We start from the raw sequence: 16,403 nt of genomic DNA, 5'->3' as shown, positions 1-16,403 counted from the left end.
TCTGTCACTTAATTTAATTTGTATAAAAATGCAATTGCTATTTGTATGTAGGTCTACTTAACTGGCAAATACAGAGAAACATAAATTGGCTTTGCACAGTAAAGCAGCCCTTAGTCTTTTGGGAAATACTGCCTTAAGATGATATGCGTATTCTTCATTGCAATCACAACGTATTTGTTTAAAAGCTACTATTTTACGTGTACAGAACCAGAGGCATTCATATGGAAAACTACCCAGAAACCCCTTGCCAGGTGAGCAAGTCATGGCATCCTGTTAATCTGATTTGTTCTTTACGCCTAAATTATTTTATATCGACTATTGTTTACCAAACTACATTTCCACACTACACAAGCGTGCCATTTTTAAGTAAGCAATAAGTAAAGGGCAGAGAGAAATAATTGCATTCCTCAAAAGAACAAGCATGTGACTGTTAAAAGAGCAGCGCATATCATTTAACCTGAAATAATTTTAATACATTCCAACAGAAGTAAAATTAAAACAAGGAAGTTTCCATTTTTTCCTGTGATTTGTCTGTTCCGCTTTTTTAAACTTTGCGCCTTCATTGGCATTCCTGAAAAGTAACTAAAGCAGCAATAAGATAATTGTAACTCATCCTTTGATGTATTGTTTTTACCAAAGTCCAACATGTTTATTTCCATTATTTAGAAACTTTGCAGCCGAGCAGGTTATAAAAATAAATATAAACATAACAGAGTACTATATAAACTTGCCTATAAAGATAGATTGCGCACAGACCTGTAGCGCTGCCACCTTTTCAAATGCCCAAAGTGGGACATTTTTTTTAGAAACGTGAGATTTTGCAGGACAAAACATACCCACGGCCAGTGCAAAGGACAGAACTTCACTTTTTTGCCAAAATAAAAGCTTATTTTTGTTGCTTTGAGTTGCTTATGCTATTTCATATAATGTCTATGTGTTCCAGATACAAAATAACTGTTTTATGCAACTATTAAAGAAAATGTAAGAATTATATTTTGTCTTAAAATCTCAGGACATTTGCAATTTTTTAGTTTTTTTTTCGCAGGACACAACTCCCCAAAGTGGGACTGTCCCTCGCAAAGAGGGACAGGTGGTAACCATACAGACCTGCTGCTGCCTTCAACAGTCTTAGTTAACAGCTTGCGAATGTTGTGTCTTTTATGTTGCAAGTATTCAGTGAGAAGCTTAAAAAGTTATTCAGTTTACCCCAATCATGATACTTTTGGCTATTTTATAGCAACTAGAATACATTAGGCTTTCTGTATGATGTCAGATATTTATACTAAAGACAGTATTATCAGCATGTGCTCTGTCATGGGTAACATCACTGTTTTCCAGCTTTATTTCTCACATCGTAGGTTGCATTTCCCGGGTATGATTGCTGCAAGTAAGTACAAAATCACTCAAGAAGGTCAACAGTTTGGTTGGAATTATGTTTGTGTACGCGCGAGCGCGCGCACACACACACACATATTTGTACAGATGCTGTCAGAAATATATTACCCGGGAAGCATTAACTACACCACATTTCTGTGCTGGCTGTGGTTAAATAGTATTATAATAAAATGCCGTTGGTATTTGAAAAAAAAATATATATATATATATATATATATATATATATATATATATATAAACAAGTAACGGTTTCACAAGATTTTGGGGACGGGTTGCATTCATCCGATAGGATTGATAATATTTCAGATAATCAAAAATGATTGATATATTCTTGGTACCGGTGATGAAAAAAAAATCTCTGCACTCCAAGGAGCAAACAAATGTAAGATGTTTGCTTGTTACAATAAACAGATTGGCTGGGGATGGTGTGAGTCTGGGGAGAGGGTGGCTAACCCGTCCATGTATGTAAATGGTTAAACCTATATTAAGAAACCAGGGGTGATGTCAGAAATTTCTGTGTAGTACTCACTACTCAGTCCTTGCACTGACAGCTAGTCAAACAGACTATTCACATAACATTTACATTGTTGTACTTATAAACTTAAATGTATCCAATCATTTTCAGCTCTTGCCCTCTAGAATCACAAGAAGACTGTTTTAGAGGAGCATTCCTATCCTTAAACAAGTCATAGGTTGCATAACATTATTTAGACTGTAATGAGCTGTGTTTTAGACGTTCAGAGAAAATTACCTTTAGCTAAGTATGCCTGACTTTGAAAAGAAAACCATTACTGACGACAGTTTGTATTTGCTGTCACTGATACATTTTAAACTTGCAGCATTTCATTTCTCCATACCTCTCAAATGTCCAGTTTTTCACAGAATGTCCATATTTTTTGCATCTTATTTTTTTGGGCTGTTCCTCATAAAATGTGTGGTTTACAGGTAAATCACTGAGGACTGAGGTAATTCAAATACATACATTTGAGTTTCAAGCTTCACTTCTAATTTATAGGATTAATATTTAAAATATGTCCCTGTTTTGGGGGCTTTATCCCCCATTATTTTAGGCTTTGTCCAGATTTCTTACACTAGGGAGGTTGACACACTGCAATCCGTCCAATTTAGCAGGAAAATTCTCGTGTTTGGACTTCCATGCATACTTCTCAAATGTTCACGATTTTGGCTCAAATTTTAGCATTGTCCATCCTAAAACTGTCAAATTTTGGAAGAAAATGTGATGGATCACACGCAATAAACAATGACAATCATTATATTTGCAAACTTTTTTTACTTCAGAAAATGCATGCTAGTTCATATGCTCTCTTCTATCAACGTCTCAAGTTAATAGTAGTAATATTTTCATGTGTCCCTGCTTATTTCTGGGTTTGCGCCCGATTCTGTTGGCAAGCATTTGAGAGATGCTTCTAGGTTCATTTGTCCCTGTTACACACACACACACACACACACACGCTGGAAAAATATAAAATGTCCTCATACATAAGTAGAAAATGAGGTATGTTCTGCAGTTCTTTAAAAATGGGGAAACTAAAAATTTGTATCTGAAACACTGCAATTCAACAATAAGTAATACTAATAGTTTTATACTGATAGTCAAATGACCAGTCTTCTTTCTTTAATAGATGGATGACGTGCTCAGAAAAAAATCAGATTTTGGTAATAATGTTATACTTTCAGCACGTGTTGTACAACACTGGTTTGCAGAACCAGAGTTTTCAGTTGCTCCATAGCTTTCAGGACACGACGTTTGGTGATCCAAATATCACGTCCGCTAAATACATTTTTGTTAATGAGACCAGCTTTCACTCCCCATATGTGATATTTAGCTTTTAATCCACTATCAAAAAGCATAGCTTTTCGACAAAACCTTTTTATGATGGTATTACTTTTCAAAAAGCCACCTGCTGTCCAAAAGAGTAAACGCAGGCTGGGCACGCCCTTTCCCTTGAAGAAATAAGCAGATACACCTGATGTCCTACCGGGATATAAAGGTTATTTAAGCATCTGCTTAGAATAAGCTTGGTGTACTTTCCATAGTTTCACTGCAAAGAGCAAGGGTTAGAAGAAGATCATTCTTTTAACTTTCAGACAATGGGGAAAAAAGAAAAATCAAATAGTTACACAGTCAGACGACGAAATGGAAGTAAAATAATTAAACACTTCTTCCTTAAACTTTACTTCACTATCCTCCGACTGCACAGTGACAGTGCTATAGGAAACATAACAATTTCTTTTCATGGTACATGTCCGATAATAAATCAGGTGAAATTTACAGGGGCACAAAAAAAAAAAAAAAAAAAAAAAACAAGGGCAGAGTATTATTTGCAATGTAATCAGATTTCTTAAGTTTAATTATTCTCACTATTGGAAGTTATGCAGTATAAAAGTGTGTTAACGTCATAAAATCCGTCGTTACGACACCTAAAATTAACAGAAAAAGAACACATCACCCAAGATTAAAAAAAGAGATACTTTGCAAAACAGTACCATAGCTTTCAACCTATGCACATTAACACCAGTAGCACCTGCTGTCAAAATCACAGCACAGAGACGCACTTTCTTATTCTGCCAGACTACAAAAGTCTTCGCTTATTAACTCCCATATAGTTACTGATAAGAAGCCTTTGTAAAGTCTTAACTGATTTATTTAATAACGTGTAGTCTATTTCTGAATAAATTCAACAAATCTTGAAGAACACAGAGGAGAGCAGCTAAATCTTTGAATAAAATCATAGCACTAAGGCTATATAGTAGTTGATATCTATGAAAGCAACTATGTGACTTTTGGGATGTCTCTGTTTTCTTTTTGCAGTGTGCCGTGTTTCTTAAACATTTTATGACTTTTATTCAAACCCGACAAGTGTATGAGATATTTAAAACGTGTCCATGGTGGTGTTGCTTTACTCCTAGTTATTTTTACTGTTGTCTCTGACTCCTGCAGTAAGAAGCTGGGACCTCTTGTAGAATATGACCAGTAAACTTGTAATAGTAATTTCTGAACCAAACAAACGTGTTTATACTACGACCTGTTTGGCATGACTGAAACCTTATTTAGCTGAGGGTGCCCCACGTTTTCTACTTTGAGCAGGAAAGTTATTGATTTATTTTAATTCCGTCGCCAGTCTGCAATTGAAGATGCAAGACATTATAGGAGCATGCTGTTTCAAATACACACAGAGCATCTCCCATCTCCGTGTGACAGTATGATGTATGTAAAAACAGGGAAAGCAAAGCAGGGTGTGTCCAGTGGTCCTTTCCGTCACTATCCCAGCACTGCCAATGGGAGGCGAGGGAGGAGGAGTTTGGCAGTTCCAGGAGAAAAGGTAGAGCGTAGCCCTTGGAACCTCAGCTTTCTAAGTGAGTCGGGTCTAAAGCAGGTGTGCAACCTTTGCTAGATAAAGCAAGATAAAAAATACTTAAATGGAAGAACAAGGGGTGGAACACACTGCAGAGCTTACTATACCGCGAAAGTAGGATTATTGTCTCCAGTGACAGTCATGCAGGTCCCCTTCTGAAATTATCTTGAAGATACTCTTTTAAGTTCATGCCTTAGTGCAGGTAAGATTCTAGTTTACTTGCCTGGGGCTGTTTTATGTGCGATCTAGATCACTACATCACTTCAAGATGATTATATCAATATTTCATGATTTCTTTTTCATTTTGTATTCTTTACAAACTGTTGGTAATTGCAAGAGAATGGAGATCAGATTTTCCTCACTGTTTGCCAGCGACCAACTTCAAATCTATCACGGGCAAAATGTTTTTGTTTTTTCGTACCCCGCCAATCACATGAGGTTCAGTTTCTCTATTTACAGCTGTCTACTTCACCAGTCTGTCAAAATTCTGGACAATGAGCTTCGGAGATACCATCAAGACATTATTTTAAGCAGCTACTTACTTGGCAGTGTCACTGTATAATTATGCTGTTAGATTATTAATTATTATTAAATTTTCTAATACTGCTTTACACATGATCTGAGTGCAAAAGTGTAACATGATATGATACATCCATGTCCGGTTTTCTCAGTGTCCATTTCTCCATCTCAAATCTTGGGCATCATGTTCTCTTATATCATGGATTTTAGTCACCCCTATCTACTTTTTCCACTTTCTTTCCTGACTCCTTCCTTCTTTCCTTTACACTTTCCTATATTTCCTGTCCATTGCAATTTACTCTGTTCCTCCAGTGTGTTTCTTTCTTTCCTTCTTGTATGTTTTTTTATTACATTATTAGGAGTAATCCTCACAAATATAACATATATTTCCTTATATTCAAGGACTTGAGCAAAACATCCCCTTCTTCTGGAGTCTGTGAAAGAATCGTCAATTAGTCTCAAGAGAAAGGATGCCTGTCCTAGAAAAATCCACCAAGGAAAAAGAGAGACCAACTGCCAGGAGAAGTAGCTATGTAAATATCATTTCATTTTATATATATTTTGCAAGGAAGACAAAGGCAATACCATACTGTAACTATCTGAACATTAACTGTTCCATATTCACAAGTTTTTCACAAGTGTTTCTCAGCTATACCTCCTACAGATCTGGGCTATGATTGGTTAAATAATGGAAAACACCACTAGAACTTATAGGTTAATGACATTAAGGGCTGTGATTTTTCACATGATACCACAAGTTGGTCCCATATCTTGCTTGACAGACTGATTAAGCCTTTAGTCACATCCTAGTACATATATTAACAGGGGCAGTAAAAGTTTTATTCTAATAATCTAGTATTATTCTACCAGCCTTAAAGCTAATTTAATGTTATTTTGCAATCCTGCATGAATGCACTATGGACAGCATTTCCTAGATAGCTCTAATGAGAAGAGAAGAATCAGTTATTATATTAGAATTAAGTATCATTAAAGGGTTGTATCATATCACTTATAAAGATAATAAATAGAATTAGTAGATCCCATGTGCACAAAATGGGATTTACTAAACTATAGCTGCTACTCTGTTGATAAGGACAGCTCATGGGATTTATCAGAACAGCTGCTGAGAGAGTTACATGCACACTCATGCACCCATATGCTGTTTATACTCTTGGAATAGCATTTTACTGTAGCTGCAGTGCTCCTCTGTTTCATCTTCTATGACATGCAATAAAATGTCCACCATATAATATATTGGAATGCATTATTTGTTGTTGCTTAATTATCTACCGAGAAATCTATAATTTGTAAGTTTAGTAATTAATCAGCAGAGAAGACTGAAGTTATGAGCTGTTCATGAGATGCTTCCTGTATCTAGGATTTGATTCCTCCCACCTTCATTTGCCTGCTGTGTGACTCTGAGCAAGTCACTTAACCAGACAGTGCTCCTGGGTCACCCCTGAAAAGGGACAATTTCTCCAATGGGTTTACCTGGTTAACATATGGGTATAAAAAACACTGTAAGAGAAAGAAAATTCTTTTTATTTTCAATGTATTCATTTGCCAACTACTTAACTGACCTTTTTCAACCATATCTTCAGCAGGAATAAAGGCGGTTTAGAGTAGCCAATCAACTAGCATGTTTTATGATGTGGGAGAAAAACAGGCTAACCAGAGAAAAACAAACAAACAAGCATGGGGGGGGGGGGACAAAACTTGCAAAACTCTATAAAGACAGTGACTAGATGTCAGGATTTTACCCCACATCCTGGAGCTTAGAATCAAGAGATTTTAGCAATGCATCACCATGTTAAGGTAGTCTTTCTTCACTTTGTATCTTTCTTTCATTGGCAGCTATCATGGAGTGCTTGTGTGAAATTGTATTTGCCAGAGCATATGTTGTTTTTTACTATCTACATTCCTTGGGAGATTATGACATGTATTTTAAACATGATAAGGTTTGTGGACTATTTGCTTCTGTGCACTAAGTGCACTTCGGAGTAGAATATGATAGTGTCTCAGGTATTGTGATGGTGATGATCTTAATTTGAATGTAGTTATGGCTTCTAATGAAACAAGAAACCACGTGGTATCAAAAGCAGCATGCCACTTAGCAGGACTAGCTGCATGACACAGACAGAGTAGACCACTGAACACCTGCACTCAGTATTTCCACATGCTAAACAATAAGGTACAGCAATCCTGGCATTATTCCTTTATACATCATGTGATACTGATATTAAGTACAAGCAAGAATGTTTATGGGATTAATAGTCAGTAGTTAAATCCTTGGTAACCAGCATTCTAAAGTTTTTTTTTTTAAACTCTAGCTATATGGTATGCTTGGGTATAATTTTAAATTTCAAAAAGTTTACAAAAACACACATGATTATGACAAGAGGTCCTTATTGTCTTATGTGCAGAGTGACCAGAGTCTAAGGCTGTTAACTCTCTTTGAAAAGCGAATTCCTTTCCAAGGTGCTACTAAGTGGAGCTAGCAGTGTAATTCTCTGAAAACAAGTGCACCTGTGGTCAGTGATAGCATTTATAGCTAATCTGAGAAAAAGGTAGTACATCACTGTGTGTGTGTGTGTGTGTGTGTGTGTGTGTGTGTGTGTGTGTGTGTGTGTGTGTGTGTGTGTGTGTGTGTGTGTGTGTGTGTGTGTGTGTGTGTGTGTGTGTGTGTGTGTGTGTGTGTGTGTGTGTGTGTGTGTGTGTGTGTGTGTGTGTGTGTGTGTGTGTGTGTGTGTGTGTGTGTGTGTGTGTGTGTGTGTGTGTGTGTGTGTGAGAGAGAGATAGGGTGGGAAGGAAGAACTTCCTCCCTACATTAAAATAAGTTATTTTATAACTGCTGTCTACATCAACAGGCTAAGATATTTTTTGTTTGCAGTCCTTACTAAAATTTTTATTTGGGATACCACCTTTACAGTAGCTCACACCAGGACGTTTATTAGCAAAGCATTATTCTTTACAGGTTGATATATTCTATGAACAAGAACTGGAACTGTATTTATTCCGCTGATATAAAATCTATTATTGGCCTCCATGTAAATGTTGTATTTAGTAGGAACAGGAATTTAAAGGAAGCTTTTGAAGCAGATAAGGATAATAAACTGATCAGTCATCAATTCTCTCTTGTGAATCATTTTATATTGAAAAGACAGAAAGGAAGTTGAGCAAAAGAATATGGGAGCATGTTTATAACATGAAAAGGAAAAGACAACAAGAATGCACTGTTTAGTCACTCACTGTCTTTCCTTTTTATATTTTAAACATGCTTTCATATGAGTGCCTAAACAGTGCATTCTTGTCTTTCCTTTTTATATCATAAATGTGCTCCCATATTAGAATGCATTAATTAGACACTCTACAGTGTATAGTGATAAAAAAAAATTTGGCTAGAAAAAGTTCTGAGAGACACTAGAGGTGGCCCATGGGTACACACTATTGAAGAGAGAGAGAGTTAAAATGACAGTTACGTGTGAATGCCACAATTATGCTGGGCCTTAATAATAGGACATCCATAACCACTATTTTAAATATTACAGTTTCAAAATTATAATTTTTTTTACAAAATGTTACACCATTTCTAAGATAAAAATTTGAATATAAAATAGTTAATACCCAATATCTTACATAGATTTCTTTCCAATTTTTAATGAACCATACCATAATGTGATACTTATGTACTGTAATTATGTATATTATATATATATATATATATATATATATATATATATATATATACACACACATTTTTATTTATTTTTTACAGTGTCTTGATAGTAAATATATTTAAATTTGTTTTTTAAGGATTATAGTCGTTAGATCTGTCTCTTTAAATGGGGAGTCTGCATGTCCTCCCTGTGGTCGCGTGGGTTTCCTCCGGGTGCTCTGGTTTCCTCCCACATCCCAAAGACATGCTGTAGGTGGATTGAACACTCTAAATTGGCCCTAGGTATGAGAGTGTGTGTGTGTGTGTGTGTGTGTGCCTTCTGTGGAAGGTTGGGCACCAAGCTGGCAACTCAACACCGTAAAAACTCTACTGCCAATCATGAGCGGACAGGTGATCCACTGTGGTGACCCCTAACTGGGAAAAGCCGAAAGAAGAAGAAGAAGATCTGTCTATTTAAATATAATAATTTGTGTTGTTCCTCAATTACCAGCTGACTGTGTTTGGTCATGTGACAAGCATATTTATAACAGCTAATTTTGTTTTTTAGCCTTCTGAAGCAGTCCATATATAAATATATACATATGTGCGCGCACAGGTTAATGCACATACATAGGCCCCACTCATGATGTGCTTAAAGATAAAAACAATTAAACTTGTACAAGATGGTGAACGTATATATTCTAATAAGTGCTATGGTTGTGTAGTACAGTATATAAGGCTAATTATATCACTGAAATAATTGCTAAAAACAACCAGAAGTGGAACTTTGTTCCAGCCCCTATATAGTTTAGAATTTTGACTTTCTATAGTATGCCCACACCCAGTGGCTGGGACAGTATTTGTTATACAGTTAGTTAAGTAGTGATACTGCAAAACAAAGAGAAATGTTGTAGCTATACATTTGTCAACAGGAAAATACAGTTGTAAATTGTTACTTTTTTAAGAGAAGAAATGTTGAATGAATAATGTTATCTGTTCCACTGAACTGCTGTCTCTGATGAAGATAATAAGTTTGTGCAGCAGTATATGCCAACACACAAATGCACACACGTGTTTGTATGTGCTATGTATCCACAGCTATATATGTGTGTGTGTGTGTGTGTGTGTGTGTGTGTGTGTGTGTGGCTACGTCATGAAATGTAGAAAACCCAAAAGTGAGAATCACAAGATGAAGAACAAAAAAAAAAAGAATCACAAAACATTGAATAGTTTCCTCTCACTAAGAAAGCCCTATATCAGTAATCCCCAGCTACAAAAGTAAGACCAACTGTTGTCTTGGTAGTGATATAATTAGGGAAAGGATTTTTGCTCATGTAATACTTAGGGTAGAGCATGGGCAGGGTTAGGGTTGAGGTTATGGTCAGGGTTAGCACACCTGAGTAAATAGGACAGATGGTACTAAAAATCCTTTCACTAACAGTACCACTACACAGGACAGAAGGACACAGAATACAGACAACACAAAATATGCACAACACTGAATCTATACTGTTACCTAACCTTTACTCTAACCCTAACATGTAAATACTTGCATATCTACATCAACCACTTTTAACAGAGTCTTGTGCATCTTCACAACCACAACTTTTAAATTCAAACACTTTTCATGCACACTCCTGCTTACCTGCACTATATACAATTACATTGAGCCATATGTGATTCACTCAAATGAGCATTCACTCATTTGTGGATCCTATCTTCTTTTAAACTCACAAAAATCTTTCTACCAAATGTGTAGCACACATGCGCATGCACACACACACACACACACTGTAGCTTTAGCATGAGCCACAAGGTATGACACTAGTGAGACTATAGCGTACAGCATCTTGGTACAGAATTTATACCTTTTTTCTTAGTTTTTCATTGAAGTAATTTTCAACTGTCTGGCATATTAAAAACATATCATGATATACATGCAATAACACATATGTAAAGAAAAAATAACATTTATTAACGAACAGCATGAATGTATACACTTTGTACAAACGTGCATCAGGATTTAGACAGTAAAACACATGCATTGCAGGTTCAGTATGAAAATTAATAGATGGAAGAGTGACTAGTAAAAACAACAAATAAATATAGAAACAATAGTAGTTAAGTATTCACTGGGGCAATACAATGCCTAGTCATATATATCTTTAAGTAGACACACTTAAACATTCTTGCCAGCCTGTATGAGCATTTAATAGTACTCAACTCCCAAAGCAAACAGGGCTGTACATCATAACCCTGGTGTAAATCTGTCTACCCAGCCAGTCATCAAGAGCAGCCTTAAAGGCAGACCAAAGTAGCACTTTCTTTGACCTGCAGTGATAACTCTTGTTACCCATTTGAAATGTTGGGACCCACTATATGGAGTCTCAAAATATAGAGATTGAATGGCTGAAACAAAATGCCTTACATATACTAAATCTGAGATGGCCATTTCCCAGGATACATAATTTTCTCCAAGGCATGGCAATCCTGGAGTTAGTATATATAATTATTTTTGGGGGGAGGTTGCTCCCTGCAAAAAATAAGTTTAAGGGAGAAGAGCAATGTTTGAGATTCACTTTTCTCCAGGATTTTAAGTCTTTTTTTTCATCATCATGTCAGCACTTGGCATTTGAAGTGCCAATGTTTCAATAGTAGCTGTAACTTATTCTATAGATTGGAGATGCATTGATTTAGGAACCTCTTTCTCTCAAGTGACTCTTGTTTATTTGTTGGTATACATTTAGGTCACTAGTATGGGTGTTTGTGGAGCCACACTGAAAATATGATAAATAGGAGGTGAAATCAGATTGGATGTTTTATGGCTCAAAAAGTGAGACAATTCACCTTGGAGCAGGTAGGTTAGAGAGTATATGGATAGTTGAGCTAATCTATTAGGAATAGCTGAAAGATTTAAGGACTTTAATTTTCATTGCTAAACATTGTTGGGGTCATTTCAATTGAGTGATATGCTAGGATTTGTAAATACCAGAAGGAGTACTGTATTTAATGATGGGTCTTATAAGGAAAGATGACTTCTTTCCATCTTGAAGATATTCCCATGGAAAGTAACTGGGCCAAATAGGATTTCATGACTATGGTGAATATATGAGGATTGAATGAGAGAGTTGTCTATATAAGTACCTGGGTCTGTTATGACAATATCTGTCTGAAGGAGACTGCTGATTAAAACATATGAGTTGGGAGCAGCTTTTTACTTTTGCCAAACAGTACTATGCTGCACTTTTTTGAATATATCTTGAGAACAATTTTCAGTTCACTGCTTTTGTGCATATTGGAGCAGTTTAATGGATTTGTGGATAGCAGTACCCAGCTTGTAGTCATCAGCAAACTTGTTCAATTATACTTCTGGGATATTGGCTGGGAAGTCTGCAAAATAAATGCCAAGCTCAAGAGGGCCCCAGCACAGATCCACGTAGTACCCCACTACTTACAATTTTACACTGAGGTTGGATAGCAGCAACTTTCACAACTTGGGATCTGTTGGAGGGCCAGTTTGCAATCCAGTGGACAATGTAGGAGTTTGCATGAATTTTGCCTTATTTTTCAATCACAGAAGTATGGGAAGAGTATCAAAAGCCCTGGCCAGGTCAAGATAAGCAGTGTACACAGACTGACCACTATCCGCAGCATCTATAACCTTTTCAGAGATGTTTATTATGTTCCTTAGACAAGACCTGCACTTCATAAAACCAAATTGACTGGGGACTAGATCAGTTAAGTGCTTATTTCTGTAAAAATAAGTTGTGCTATGATAAGTTCCATGGTTTTGCATATATGCCATAAAGGCTAATGGGACTATAATTACATAGGTCTGTAGAGGGACACCACAGTGGCTTTTCTCCAGGTATCAGGCACAAACACAAGGTTTATCAGTTTAACTAAAGGCTTGGATAGTATATACTAGGCACTGATGAGAATGTAGCTGGTATGTTATCTGGTTTCACAGAGATAATATTTTTAACCTTTGACAGGAATTCTAAGGGTTACTCAAAAGTGACTTCGAGGGAAACTATATTTTCAGAAATAGTGGGGAAACATTGTGGGCAGGTGGATTAAAGTTAGCACTAAATTTGTTTGCTGATAAATTGGTTAACATATTAGGACTGGAATCTGTGATGATATTATGGATGAGCTCAATACACTGTTGAGCATTATTCCTGAATTTCGTGATGTAACTGAAGAAAGATTTTAGTTTGCTTCTTCAACCATAGCAGCCTTAAATTCCTACTCTGATTTGCATTTTCTATTAGTGCTCTTAAGTTTCTTGCTAGCATGTTTCAATCTGGTCTTGCAGTAGGGGGATGGTCATTTCTTACAAATTTTCACTTTTTCCTTCTTTTGGTATACAGTTCCACCACAGTGGTTTATTCCCAAATATATAATTATATTTAGAAGGGACAGGTACATACTTTTATATGCAGCTGCTTAGGTAGTGGTAAAAATTGGAAGTATATGCAGAGGCCCTCTGTGTTAGGATCATTTGCCAGGATTGTAGGAAATTTTGTGTAGATCATCTACAAGCTGAAGGGTTGCCCTGCAGAAGTCCCCAACGTTCTCATTTAATGGTGTGGTGGTGCCACTGGTCCTGACAGAGAAATGACAGATTTATGGTCATATGGAACCAATAATGAGGAGATGAATGGTAGGGTAAGGTCAGGGGCTAGATTGGTAATGTCAAGGTTAAGGATATTAGAGCCTCCGGGTGGTAGATTTACTCTTTTCTTCAGTGCAGTGGTTTTAACAAAGTGTAAGAAATGCTCAGCACATCCATTTTTAGAGGTGCAAGTGCGCCAATCAATCCCCTAGCAAGAAGTTATTTGTTTTGATATTTAACCCCTCAGTGGTATTATGGTATTTCCATGATCTTTGGGGGATATTGATTGGGACCTATAGCTAGTAATGTGGTAACAGAATTTTTCAGGGTGAAATGGAGCTCTAAGCATTATAAACCTTAATCCCATTTCCAGGATACCTTGAAACATATGAAAATTGCATGACTTGTTCTAAATGAAACCCTCCATAAGAAGCAGTAATTATATGTGGTATTCATATGGTTTATTAAGGTTTTACAGGGAAAAAAAAGACAATCTTGATGGGCTACATACTGAGTAAAAAAGTGGCTACCACAATTGAGACAGTCCATTTTTTCTGACACTAGCATAGTAATAAATGTGTTCTTTCTTTTAAGCTGTGGTTCTAATGAAAATATTTCTATAAACTGGGGAGTATGTGCTAGGAATATTGTCTGCTGCATGGGTGCACGGGGAAGGCTCAACCCCCCCCCCACACATATATAAAAGTGTTTCTGTGATATTGTAAATTTATATTCTAATAAGGAATATTAGTTTTAGTCTAGGGGGTTAGCTGAGACATGGTGTGGTGAACTCCATTACGTTGAACTGAAACAGGACCATAGGATGCATTTTGCAGACAGCCATGCTTGTAGCAGCATATAGTTTCTGTCTGATACTTATTCTTCCACAGTCTCTGGCAGGGTGGCTGCATATGGTATGTGTCAACTAGCAGACGTATTTCAAGGCTTACATGAGCTGTCAACCTACACTCTGGTTTCTGATAGGACACATGCTAGCTCCTTTACTGTTTGACCATTTAAAATACTTCCTGATGTCAGTATGCTCTACTGTTTTCCTTGAAAGATTTTCATGTTATTGCATATAGTTTACATGTTAAAACTTTTATATGTATTATACTGTTAGTTGCTTTATTTACTTGTTACTTACTGCTCTTTGGATAGAAGATGGGGCACGTGGGCAGAGCCTAAGTACTCCCCAATGTTAAATGGAAGTATGGAACTTTGAGGAATTAATGAAGGGCACTAATTCAGAACAAAGATAAAAAAAAAATAATAATAATTACAAATTCTTATCCTTCAGGAATTAAAGCTGAAAACAAAGGAGGTAGCAAACAAAATAACATGGATATTGTAGCTGTTGGAACCCATACAGCATGACATACAGTTAAACACACTGCATTGTTTGATAAAAGCATTCATTTGGAAGTGATTAGCGCAATTTTATAACAAAATAGTCACTGATTTGCCTTGTGACCCATTATTCCAGGTAGTGAAGCTGTCACTATAATATTTTATTCTCCTCTCTGATCTCCAAGCATAAGTGATCATACTTATCCTCACTGGGAAAAAAAAAACTGTCAGGGAAATTCAGGATGTATAGCCCTGCACCTGCATATCATTTTCATATATTTCTGAAATTATCTTATAACATGACCTTTTCAAAGATTTTTTGTCAAGTGAAATGTTTTACCCTCACTAATGTATGGACACTCAAAAACCCTTATTCTAACCATTTATATAGGTAGGTACTTCAATTGCACTAAACTGTACTGGTTCCTGGTCAGCACCCAAACTAAGCAGTTTGCCTCTGAATTGAAAAAAAAAGTCTGGCCATATTTTCCTCTCTAAAATAAACATGGCACTAGTTGCACTGTCTTACTGTGCACCTTCCACCATTCCTATCCCAGAAACTGTCTTTGGGAAAAGAAAATCCAAGTTATGGAAGGATAATCTGATGCTACTTAAAAGCAAAGGCTTCCTCAGTTCCCTCCACCTTTGTCATCTAAATTATTAATCAAATTGTCCCCAGATGATATGGCCCTTGCCCCCTCCCAGATGGGACTGCTTCAAGATGCAAATGTCCCTCAAAAGGTCAGCACTGGGGACCCTAGAGGCATGTGGACCATGCCAAAAAAAAAAAAAAAATATATATATATATATATATATATATATATACACACACACACACACACACATATATATATATATATATATATGGTTCTACCTGACTTCGCCGACAGCGAAAGACCGACGATCGACGGAGCTCCCAGAAGATCGAAGTGAAGAAGACCGTGGCAGAACATCGACAATGCAGAAGACCACACACGGATGACACACACCAACACATATGCGAGGCAGGTAAGTGTGGAGATTGACGGTCTGTGGGGATAGGGGTGGGTTAAGTGAGTTAGGGTTAGGGAAGCGATAGGGGGGGGTTAGAGAGTTGTTAGGGGGGGCTAGGATAGGGGTGGGTTGGTTTAGTTTAAGGGGGGGGTTAAGTGAGTTAGGGTTAGGGAGACCTTAGGGTTAGGGTAAGGTTTAGTGTGGGCTTGTAAGGATTTTGGTGTGCTTGTGTTGTGTGTGTGGTTTGTGGAATGGGGATGTGTTTTGTTTTAATAATTGTTATTGTGGTGTGTGCAGTGTAGGTTATTTGTTATGTGTGGTTTCGTGTTTATGGACTGTCGAATATGTGGTGTCGGTGTTGTGTGGTTTCGGCTATGTCAGGTAGAACCATAAATATATATATATATATATATATATATATACACACATATATATATATATATATATATATATATATGTGCGTGTGTGTGTGTATAAAACATTTGTAACTGAAGAT

At 36.7% G+C, this 16,403-nt stretch overlaps 1 protein-coding gene across 2 annotated transcripts in view; it reads left to right on the top strand.

Moving 5' to 3' along the window:
• The first annotated feature begins 4,752 nt into the window (after positions 1-4,752).
• The window catches only part of CHAT (choline O-acetyltransferase), a 683,939-nt gene continuing 672,288 nt past the window's right edge, over positions 4,753-16,403 (top strand). For both annotated transcript variants that reach the window (XM_044056519.1, XM_044056518.1), the window contains exons 1-2: positions 4,753-4,974; positions 5,694-5,824. In XM_044056519.1, the coding sequence (XP_043912454.1) occupies positions 5,762-5,824 (63 nt within the window). In that variant the 5' untranslated portion in view covers positions 4,753-4,974; positions 5,694-5,761. The remainder of the gene's footprint in view (positions 4,975-5,693; positions 5,825-16,403) is intronic.

Source organism: Protopterus annectens, chromosome 14.part0 (genome assembly GCF_019279795.1).
Source record: "Protopterus annectens isolate FY-2018-M chromosome 14.part0, PAN1.0, whole genome shotgun sequence".
Taxonomy (NCBI): Eukaryota; Metazoa; Chordata; order Ceratodontiformes; family Protopteridae; genus Protopterus; species Protopterus annectens.
This window is presented reverse-complemented; position numbering and strand designations above follow the sequence as displayed.